The sequence below is a fragment of the Helobdella robusta genome, assembly GCF_000326865.2.
Source record: "Helobdella robusta unplaced genomic scaffold HELROscaffold_8, whole genome shotgun sequence".
NCBI classification, from domain to species: Eukaryota; Metazoa; Annelida; class Clitellata; order Rhynchobdellida; family Glossiphoniidae; genus Helobdella; species Helobdella robusta.
This window is the reverse complement of record NW_008705459.1, coordinates 1,377,341-1,389,842: the sequence shown is the minus strand read 5'-3', so window position 1 is coordinate 1,389,842 and position 12,502 is coordinate 1,377,341. Positions and strand designations below refer to the sequence as shown.

At 34.1% G+C, this 12,502-nt stretch overlaps 1 protein-coding gene across 1 annotated transcript in view; it reads left to right on the top strand.

Annotated features, from left to right (window-relative positions):
- Window positions 1-460: 460 nt before the first annotated feature.
- HELRODRAFT_165440 (hypothetical protein) overlaps window positions 461-12,502 on the top strand; it is a gene marked incomplete at both ends in the record, with an annotated part of 15,193 nt that continues 3,151 nt past the window's right edge. The window contains 5 exons of the mRNA XM_009032017.1: window positions 461-535; window positions 704-783; window positions 5,703-5,976; window positions 6,037-6,538; window positions 9,063-9,180. Coding sequence (XP_009030265.1) covers window positions 461-535; window positions 704-783; window positions 5,703-5,976; window positions 6,037-6,538; window positions 9,063-9,180 — 1,049 coding nt within the window. The remainder of the gene's footprint in view (window positions 536-703; window positions 784-5,702; window positions 5,977-6,036; window positions 6,539-9,062; window positions 9,181-12,502) is intronic.

Below are 12,502 nucleotides of genomic sequence, written 5' to 3'. Positions count from 1 at the left end.
TGAAAGATAGCAGAAGCTTCGTTGTTTGAGACCAAAAGGGGAGAGAAGAATTATGGAGGGAGTATATTGAAAAACTTTAAAATGAAAAAATCGATTGGGATGGGATATTGAAGCAAATATAAATGTAGCAATTGACTGACTTCCTGCATATCTAAACAGGATTTTTATATGATCTGAACGGTAAATTTTTACGTTGTTTTTTTAAAATCCCCTCTCCAAAGATTGCAAATATAGCAAAGACAACAATAATCAAATAATATAGCACAATTTGATCATTCCAGCTGTTATAACAATATTCATGAAAAGAAATGGATTAAAGGTATATGTATATAATTCAGAGAAATGATTTCAGTGCTGTTTTTAGGGGTATGCCTTTGAAGGGTGAAGTATATAAAGCATGTTCAAAAATTTGCCTGTTGTACAGATGCAAAACTTGGGCTATGACGATTAAAAACTTAAAATGGCTGGAGAAACAAAAATACAGATGTTGAAAAGAATAATGGGTGTATCATTGAAGAATGGCCTAAATAATGAGGTAATAAAGAATAAGTTAGAGATAGATGAGTTATCAGATGTATTTAGAGGTATTAGACTAAGATGATTCGGCCATGTAGTGAGGTAAGTAAATGAGGACTGGAAAAAGAAATGTACTATTTATTATAACTGGCAGTTTAGGAAAAAGTGAAAAACCAAACTCACCTAGGAAAAAGTATTGTCAGAGGACATGAGAGCACTGGGCCTGAAACCAGGACTTGTCCAGAATGGAGAAAAATGCAAAAAATGGTTAATTAAATGTCTTTAATCATGCAACAAGGCCAACCCGAAGTTTTTGTCAGCAAACCACTGGGCGGCTCTGTCTTTTAGGGTTTAGGGTATATATATATATATATATATATATATATATATATATCAAATCAAATTTTGTATTTATATAACGCCAATTATAATTGCTTCTCATAAGCGTTCTCCTCGTATTAAGTATGTTGAAAGCAAAGACATCATCGGTGGAGATCACTAGGAGTTACCAAATAGGTATGTTTTTAGACGTTTTCTAAACCCAGCTAATAATAACCCAGATATACGTGATTTAATAGGTAGGCTGTTCCAAAAAATAGGGCCAGCAACTGCAAAATTTCTATCTGCTGCTTTCAGATTCCTATCTCTAACATACAGCGTGTTTGAATCAGCAGACCTTAGACGCCCATGTAATGACATAGATGATACTCTAATACATTTATCTTCTAAATATTTCAGAGCCAAACCATTCAAACTTTTAAATACCATTAAACCCAACTTGAACATAATTTTTTGTTTAACACGCAGCCAATGCAACTCTTACAGAATTGGTGATGCATGATAAAATTTTAATTTGCGGTATATTATTCAAGCAGCCTGATTCTAAACCATCTGAAGTTTAGACAACAGTTTATCAGCTATACCATATAGTAGACTGTTACAATAATCCAATCTAGAGTTGATAAAAGCATGTACTAATAATGTCATTGTATCTCCATCTACCGATTTTGTGACTTGACGTAACTGACGTAGTTGGAACATACATTTTTTAACCGACAGACTGACTTGTGGACCCGTTGTCATGTGGGAGTCCATCACAATTCTCAAATTGGTGACCGTTTTACGAATGTTAATCGATGAAGGTTCAACCGCTGATGTTTGTTGCCATGTACCAGCCAACATGAACTGAATCTTAGTCTGATTCCACTGATTTATTAGTGTTTATCAACTTATATTCGAATTTTTCAATTTGTCAGTAAATTTTAATCAACAAAATTTAATCTGTTTAAAAATTTATTTTTATTAGCAAACATTCTATTTAAATTATTGAAGACGTTATTGATTAGTATTATTATAGTTTAAATATTAAAATATATGCCAATAAATTTGAAAAAGAAACATGAAGTTCTAATGAAAAATTTTAACAACGAAAAACTTAAAAATTTAAAAATTTTTGAACGATAGTAGTCAAGGCGGCAATAACAGCGTCAAAATTGTGAGGCGCGAAATTAATTTAATTTATTATTATTGTTATTACTATTATTATTATTATTATTATCTACAAGAAGGGCAACGCCAGCGACCATTCAAATTTTCGCCCAATCACTCTACAACCAGTACTATACAAAGTATTTTCCGCTTTAATAAAATCCAGATTGTATAATTTTCTTGAAAAAAATAATTTTATCAACAACAATATCTAGAAAGGCTTCTATCCAGCAGTTGATGGATTGGCCGAACATACACAAATGCTCTCCCATTTGTTAAATAACGCAAAAAGACACCAACGTACCTTTGTAGTCGCATTGCTAGATCTACGGAATGCATTTGGAGAAGTAAACCATCATCTTATCGATTCCGTTTTGAAATGCCATCATGTTCCACAGCCATTTCACGATTTAATTAATTCAATATATTCTGACTATTCAATATCAATAGCAATTAATGGTGAATTAACGCAGACAATACCAGTCAGAAAAGGTGTGCTCCAAGGCGATCCGTGTTCACCATTACTTTCATTACTTTTAAATATATGCTTCAATCCTCTCGTGATGATTCTAGACAGTCAGGAATACAAACAATTTGGTTACCTGTGGGGCCCAACCTCCGACTTAAAAGCTAGATCATGGCCACAATTTGCCGACGATTCGGCAATAATATCACACAGCCCTGAAGGCGCACAAAAACTAATTGATCTAAACCAGGCCTGTTGCATTTGGTCAGAGATGAAGATGCGAGTTGATAAATGCTCTTCCTTCGGAATGAGAAAACTAGATGGTACCTATCAACAATTCATGCCAAGATTGACCGTTGACGACGCAGCTATCCCAAATGTAGAGATTGGCCAGGGTTTCACTTATCTAGGCAAGTTATTTGACTACGATTATAATGATAAAAAAGCAAAAAATATGATTCACACAAAAGTCGTTGAACAGCTGGAAACAACTACAAAATTAGATATCAGCTCACAACAGAAGCTTCAAATTTTAAGAAGATACCTACCTTCACAGCTAAATTTTGAACTGCGTAGCTACAAATTCTCGCTGACCTGGATATCTGAAAACCTAGATAACCTAATTGTAGAAACGGTTAGAGAATGGTTGAGCATGCCAATCAGCAGCTGCGTATCGGAACTATTATCACTGCCTTCGAAAATGGCGGACATGACATCATCTCATTGAAAAATACAGCTTAAAAAATGAGACTGAAACTTCGTAATTATTTCAAAACCAGCGGCAACAAAGAAATCCAATGTTTATGGAGAGAATCATCCATTGATTATATCAAGATTGATAATGAACTTGCGAAGGGAGGCACGTTAAAAACATCGCTTAAGCATCTGGAAGATGAGAGGATTGAATCTAACTTAAATCATCTACTTTCATTGCAGAGCCAAGATTCATTGATTTCAAAAATAAAGAATTTTGTTCAATCTTCCCGCATATCATGTTGGTCAAAGACATTAAAAAATCTCAGCGAGGTCCACTACAAATTTGCCAGAAAGTATCTTAACCAGCAGTTGCCAACAAGTGCGAATTTGTTCAAATGGGGCAAAACACAAAACCCTCTATGCCAATTGTGTGGTCTTCGCCAGACAAATAAACATATGCGGTTCCAAGTCTGCTCTAGGAAGATACACCAAAAGACACAACCATGTGTTGACCACGATCGTCACCTGGTTAAAAATCTGTGCTCCAGTCAACTGTATCATATTTGCCGACCTAGATTTAGATGATATTCGCCCAATAACACAACTGTTCAACACCCTTCGTCCCGACATTGCCATTCTCTGTAACAACAAAATAGAAATTTTAAAATTAACAGTCTGTCACGAAACCAACCTCGAATCCTCCAGACAGTATAAAAGAGATAAATATTCAAATAAATTGCAATCATGTTTTAATGACAACTACAAACATTGCTCGATAACTATCAATTCGTTTTAAATAACACCTATTGGTTTTTATAATAATTTTAATCTTTCTCTATTTAAAGTTTTATGGCCGATTTCTTTCAATGACAAATTAATATGTGAAGTAATAAGATTCTCGTACAATATTTATTGCAATAAATTGCGATACAATATTTATTGCAATTTATTGCATGATACTACTAACTTTTAAATATATTTTATCGCACTACACTTGCAAACGCAATGAGCTGTGGGGTCTACATACACTTTTATTAATTTTATAATTTCATTAACGCCATATTATTTTATTTCATCTATTTCATTCATTTGCTTTTAAAGTTTTGAGATCAAAAAAAGAGTTTTCATTATTATTATTATTATTATTATTATTATTATACATTATTATTATTAGTACATCAATAGCTCCGAGATAACGCGATGATCCAGGTCGACTGTAAAGCTATCAGAGGTCCTCTATAAATTCACCAGAAAATACCTTATTCAACAGCTACCAACAAACGCCAACCTCTTCAGATGGGGCAAAACTACAAATGCATCATGTTTGCTCTGCAATGCAACACAAACGAACAAACACGTCATGTCAAACTGTGGCTCATCATCTGCATTGAGCAGATACTTAGATCGCCACAACAAAATTTTAAAAATAATTATCGATAATTTCATGGTAGACACGAGGCCGGATGTCGAAATTTTTGCGGATTTGAAAGGGGAAAAGATACGACCAATAACAGACTTGTTCAGATCACTCCGTCCTGACATTGCTGTCCGCAACAAAGACACGATCGAGATACTTGAACTGACTGTCTGCCATGAAACTAACTTCATAAAATCAAAACAATTTAAAATGAATAAATATATTGTTAATTTGAAAGATAATATTATTGATGACTTTAAGCACTGCAATATTTTAATTAATACTTTTGGAATATCGCCAATTGGCTTTTACAATCCTTTAAATATGTCTTCAATTGATATAACTTGGACCGATTATTTTAGATTTAGCTTGATTAACAGTGTAATTTCGTCATCATATGCTCTGTACTGTGATAGAAACAATGAGTGAAGTTTTTTTATACTATTTATCATCATGGTACTTACTTATTTTCATAAGATGACGAGCAATGATGACTATCCGTATTACTCTAACACTTTATCTTTATTTTATTTTATTCATCTAACTGTATATTTAACTATATTCAATTTTATTTCGTTGTCAATATTTTGATTTTACTTATGCTCTGTCTTTGGAAAATAAAAGAGTTCACATTATTATTATTATTATTATAGTATCGTGTAAACATGAGAGTCGGTCGATTTTAGTCTGCTCACTGTTTTTACCTACTTTAATTTGGTTTTATAAAGTTTAATAATATAAAAATTAGTTGTAAAGATGCGGAAAATTCTGTCGATTAAGCTATTTTTATTAAAATCTAATTTTAAATATTTATTTAGTTTTATTTTGCTTTTAAATATAATTTCAACAGTTAACTCTGGTAAATGTCCACATTGTTTTAAAGAGTTTGTAAATGTAGGAAGACACTCCTGGAGGTGCACTAATAATGACAATTTTAATATACGCAGCTCACCAAAAAATAATTGTGATATCTCCTAACATTTTTAATAGTTCTAAAAGTAACGATATTTTAACTAATAATGATAATAATTTAATTCCATGTTGCTGTAACAAGAGTTGCAAAGGTCGAAAGGGCTTGAAATTACACCAACGTTTTTGCAAAATGTTTAAAAACCTTAGGAATGCACTAGAAACCCCAGAGAAATCTGACAAAAATTTGGAACTGTCGCCACCACCACAACGCGAACAAGCATCTTTTGAAAGGTTGGACAGCAACATCATGGAAACTCCTCTCATTGAAATAAAGTTACCTAAGACTCTAAAACATTGGACGGGAGCAAATACATACTTCCAACTCCACAGAACGTCCTTACCAAATGTATCAGACATCAACCATTTTACCACCTCATTCAAATCACTGATCTACAATTATTTTGCATCCAACTACGGCACGGTAAAGCCACAAGAATTATCGACAACATAACACCCCAATAAAACAGTCAAAACCATGAAGAAGGACCTAAAGCAGTTAAAATTACTTGGCCGCAACGACCACAGTTTTGACATGAAAATCAGTACATTAAGCAAACAAATAAGAACAAAACTGTTATCAATGAAAAATGCAAAAACTGAAAAACATGTCGACATAACAAAACAACTGAAAGTCAAATTCTGGTCAACATGCAAAAAATTGTTCAACCCATCAAACAGCTTAACCCCATCATTCAGAATCGACGACTGCAAGAAATATTTTTACAACATACTCCACGACCCATTTCACAACAAGTTTCGCCTTCCGAACTGGGTTCCAACATTGCAGCAACCAACAATTCCATGCAACATCAACCCCCCAACATACCACGAAATAGCAACAGTCATTAGAAAATGCAAACATAGAACATCCCCCTGTCTGCTTGATCAAATCTCAATAATTGTCTTCAAAAAATGCCCTATGCTGCGCACAATCCCTCACCAATTAATAGTCAAATGCTGGAAGTCTGCTACGATTCCATCCTGTTGGAGAAAGGGCATCACCATTTTAATCTATAAAAAAGGTGACCCCAATGACCCAGCTAACTTTAGACCGATAACGATCTAACCGGTTCTTTAGAAGATCTTCTCTACATGCCTCAACAACAGAATACACAAATATCTGGAAAACAACAGCTTTATCAACAAAAGGGCTTCTATCCAAAATTGGACGGAGTGACGGAACACACTCATCTACTTACCCACCTGATGAAAGATGCGAATCATCAAACGATCATCGTAACCCTTCTAGATCTCAGAAATGCATTTGGGGAGGTTAGTTACAATCTCATCTCATCTGTTCTAAAATACCATCATATACCGGACCAAATATGCAACTTAATTGATTCTATTTATGTTGACTATTCAACAACAGGATCAGTACGCGAGCAGCTAACTCCACCAATTCCTGTGAGACGTGGAGTGCTGCAGGGTGACCACAGTTCACCTCTTCTTTTTAACCTCTGTTTCAATCCTCTAATGAAAATATTAGAAAGAAAAGAGTATGAACAATGTGGATACCTATGGGGCCCGCGGCTAATCTAAAATCCAGAGCTTGGCTTCAATTCGCTGACGATACAGCTATTATAACAAACAGCTCTGATGGTGCTCAGACTCTAATCAATCTCAACCAAACCTGGTGCAAATGGTCTGGCATGAAAATAAGAGTCGACAAGTGTTGCACATTCGGGATGCGAAAGCAGAATGGCACATATGAACAATTTCTGCCGAAGCTAACAATAGACGACGAAACAATATAGGCGTCGATGACAAGTTTGAGTATCTGGATAAATCTTATGATTTTGAGTGCAAAAACGTCAAGGAAAAAGAGATACTCCAAAAGAAACTAATGGATATGCTGCAAGTAATCAGCGACTTAAATACAACAGTTCAATGGAAACTTTAAATCTTACGTCGCTTCATTCCGTCTCAATTATCATTCCAATTGTGATTGTACAATATTTCGCTAACTTGGATAGGACCTAACAACCTAGACCCGTTGATACGCGAAGCTGTAAGAGATTGGTTGTCTCTTCCCGTAAGTAGTTGTGTTGCTGAAGTTTTGTCGACAACCAAATATAAAGCAACGATATTCAAATGGCGTGCAACGTACTGAAACAGCGTCAACACCAAAATGACTTCAACCGTCTATCGTCGCTACAATGCCAAGGAACATTGATAAAGTCGATTAAGGAAAACATTCACGACTCAGAGATCACCTGTTGGGCTAATGCAACAAAATCCCTGCCAGAAGTTTTATACAAATTCACAAGGAAATATCTCATTCAACAACTACCAACCAACGCTAACCTAGTCAAATGGAAAAAAACGAACAACGCAGCATGCTCTCTCTGTAACGCCAAAGAAACAAATAAGCATGTAGTATCAAACTGTGATTTGCCATCTGCACTCGCTAGGTACTTAAATCGCCACAATAAAATACTTGCCATCATCTTAAACAACATCAAATCATGCATCGAGCCTGGAGCATTCATTTTTGCGGATATCGAAGAAGAATCGATCCGCCCTGTGTCGCAACTGTTTACCTCGCTCAGACCAGACATAGCAATCTTGTACAAAAAAACGATTGAAATACTGGAACTAACAGTCTGTCATGAAACCAATTACACCAAATCAAGAAACTACAAAGTGGATAAGTACAAGAACAACCTCAAGAATAACCTATTGAATGATTTTAAACATTGCAATATTTTTTATCAACACTTTTGAAATCTCGCCAATAGGACTTTATAATTCTTTCAATTTATCTCAAACTAAAATAAACTGGCGTGACGATTTTAGGTCTAGCTTAATCAATTCTGCGATAGCGTCTACTTACGCAATATATTGTGACAGAAATAAAGCTTGACTAGTTTTTATATTATTTTATCATCTTGTACACATTCATAATGACGAGCATTGATGTTAAATTATCCATTGATTTAATCTTTAATCTTTTAACTATTATAATAATTGATCATTTTATATTTAATTGTAATTTTCATTTATATTTTGGCTTTTGAAGAAATAAAAGAGTTCTCATTATTGCTGTACAATTAAAACAAGATAGTCGTTTTTCCGTAAGTTACTGTTTTTTAGCAATTTAAAGTTTTATTGACGTTGTATATATTTAATTTTAGTACTAAATTGTCGGAAAAATTATGGGGAACACAAATATGTTTTTAAAATTCGGTTTTAATAAATATTTTAAATTTAGTGGTTTAATTGTCATAATTTTAATCTTAAATTCACTTAACTCTTAACATTGAAATTTCTCCAAATTTACTGACAATTAATAATAACAATATTTTACCGGATAATTCAAATAATTCGCTGTCATGTTGTTGTGGAAAGTCATGCAAAGGACGAAAAGGACTATCAATGCACAAGAGATTTTGTAAAATATACAAATCTCTCAAGCCAGTAACTCAGGAAGATAAATCAAACGACAGCGACGCAACCAGCCAACCAATATTTCAACACACATCAACTTCAACATCTACTCCAAAGCCAATACCGGAATAAAATTACCCAAATTATCAACTCAGTGGTCTGAGGCCAACGCATTCTTTCAGTTGGAATTTAGATATCTGGACGTTATCACAGATATCGACAGTTTCGCTAACAGGTTCCAGGAGGCAATCTACTCATATTTTGCTGCCAACTGTGGCACTATAAAAATGAAATCAAAACCTGTTGAGCACATAAATCGTGATATTAGGCGTTTAACAACAAAATTGAAAAATTTAAAATCGTAATGTGTTGGCGTTCAACAACAATTTTACAATGTTGGCGTAGGGGGCTAACAGTTTTAATCTACAAAAAAGGTGATGCAAGCGACCCAGCAAATTTTCAGCCGATCACACTACAACCGGTACTCTACAAAATCTTTTCAGCCCTCATAAAATCCAGACTATACAATTTTCTAGACAAAAACAATTTCATCAACAAAAATATTCATAAGGGATTTTATTCAACGATTGATGGGCTAGCCGAACATACACAAATGCTATCTCATCTGTTAAAAAACGCTAAACGACATCAACGCACTATTGTTGTAGCATTGTTGGATCTGAGAAATGCTTTTGGAGAAGTAAATCACAACTTCATCACTTCAATTCTAGAATATCATCATGTTCCCCAATCACTTCATAAATTAATATCATCAATATATTCCGATTATTCAATATCAATCAACGGTGAACTCACTCAAGCAATACCAGTCAGGAAAGGGGTGCTTCAAGGCGACCCATGTTCACCATTACTCTTCAATATTTGCTTTAATCCACTCATGAAAATTCTAGACAGTCAAGAATACAGGCAATATGGCTATCTGTGGGATCCAATTTCCGACTTAAATGCTAGATCATAGTTACAATTTGCTGACGACTTAGCAATTATAGCACATAGCTCAGAAGGCGCATAAAAACTTGTTGATTTAATTCAAGCTTGGTGCAATTGGTCAGAGATGAAGATGAGAGTCGATAAATGTTGTTCGTTTGGAATGAGGAAAAAAGATGGTATTTACAAGCAATTTTTGCCAAGATTGACGATCGACGATGTGGCAATTCCTAACGTAGATGTTGTTCCGACAACATGGCCCCAAAATGCGTTTACATACCTTGGTAAACTGTATGATTTCGAATGCAACGACCTCAAAGCAAAAAATCTGATACAATCTAAAGTTGTTCAACTGTTGGAAACGACTTCAAAGTTGAAAGTGGACCCTCAGCAAAAACTACAATTTTTAAGAAAATTTTTACCGTCTCAATTGAACTTTGAACTCCGCAGCTACAACTTTTCGCTGACATGGATATCAGAGAACTTAGATAATCTGATTGTTAACGCTGTCAGCGACCGTGTGTTTGAACTACTTTCTCTGCCAACGGGAGGTCATGGCATCATTTATTAAAAGATGCAACAGAAAAAATGAGACTGAAACTTTGGAACTATTTTAAAACTAGTAGCAACAAAGAAATTCAATGTCTTTATAAAGAATCAGAGATCGATTTTATCAAAGTAGATAATACGCTCTTAAAATATGGCCAAATAAAGTCGTCGCTTAGTCATTTGGAAGAAAAGAGAATTGAATGTAACTTAAATCATGCTTTCTCGCTGCAATGTCAAAGTTCACTAATTTTAAATATAAAAAATTTCATTAAAGCCAACAACATACCCCGTTGGTCAAAGTCCACGGAAAATCTTGCCGGAATCCTTTACAAATTTGCTAGAAAGTATTTAGTCCAGCAGTTGCCTACTAATGCAAATTTGTTTAGATCAGTGATGACAAATTTGTTTAGATCAGTACATTTGTACTTAAGTACGCACTTAAGTACAAATGTAGTACTTAGATACTTATACTTAATATATATATATATATAACAATCCTTATAAATATATGTGTTAAAGTGTTTTTGTTCACATTTTAAATATACGTGTTGAAGTGTTTTTGTTTACATTATAGATATAGGTGTTGAAGTGTTTTTGTTTACATTATAAATATATGTGTTGAAGTGATTTTGATGAAAATGGCTGATAAAATGCCTTTAGTAGTTAGGAACTATTTTAATGAAGTAGTTGAAGATGATGGAGATGTTATAGTTGCACTTTGTGACTTGTGCAAGCCAAAAAGACATCTTATTCGTGGACAACATAAAGCTCCATCCAATTTTACCAAGCACGTGAAGGTAAATTTGATTTTGATGATATGTTAAAATTGATAAAATGTAGCTTATAAATGAATAATAACAAAAATATAAATTTTATGTATATTATATTTCTATTTTTTTTGAATACATATTAATTAATATTATTTTGTTAATAAATCTCGAATTAACTCTCCATTAAATTTCTATTTATTGCATTTTTCATTTTTATATACAGAAGACACATGGTGAAAATTATCTACAAAAGATGCACGAGGAAGAAAATAAATTAAAGACAGGTAGAAAGCGAGGTGCAGATGAAGAAACTACCACAGTTTCAACTCCATATAAAAAACAACAGCAACTTGACTTATTAAATGTATCATCAATATCAAATAAAAAGGTTGAGGATTTAATAATTAGTTTTGTTATCAACGACTTGCAACCACTTTCAATTGTGGAAGGAGAGGGGTTTAAAACTTTGATACAGGGTCTGAACTCAAAAGCCCGAGTTATGTGTACCGAGACATTAAAAGGTATCCTGGCCACAAAGATTACTGATATGAAGAAGACTATTAAAGAGACTCTAAAAAATTTTCAATTTGTTTGCACGACTGCTGACATTTGGACGCAACATGCTCGAAGTTATATTGGAGTAACTTGCCATTGGATAAATCCAGATGATTTTAAGCGCAATGGCGTTACACTTGCCTTCCGTAGGTTCCGTGGAATTTATTCGTATGACAAAATTGCAGCCATGTTGGTGAACATTCACAGCGAGTTTGATCTGGATTCATCGAAAATAGTAAATGTCGTGACAGACAATGGTAGCAATTTCGTGAAAGCATTCAAGGAATTTGCAGAGGCAGGTATTTCTGATGATTCGCAAATAGATGTTGATGATGATGATGATACAGAAATGACTCCAGTTGAGATTGGTGATAAGTTTTTGGAAAGTAATATAGATGACAGCTCCGGAATTTATCTTCCTTCTCATGTATCTTGCTTTTCAAACACTCTAAACTTGCTTGCTACAACTGATGCAAGTAAAGCTTTGAATAATGATTCAAACTACAAAAGAATATATAGATCAGTATCCAGTAAGTGTGTCTCTCTCAGCACCGCATCACACCAGAGTTCAAAAGCTGCTGAAATTGTGCATGAAATCTTAGGCAGAACAATACCCAAACCGAATGGGACACGCTGGAATTCTGAATTTGACTGTTATAGCATTATATATAGTCTTCGCGATAAAGTAAATGTTGTGATGGAACGTTTGCAGCTGCCGAAGTTCAGCAATATAGA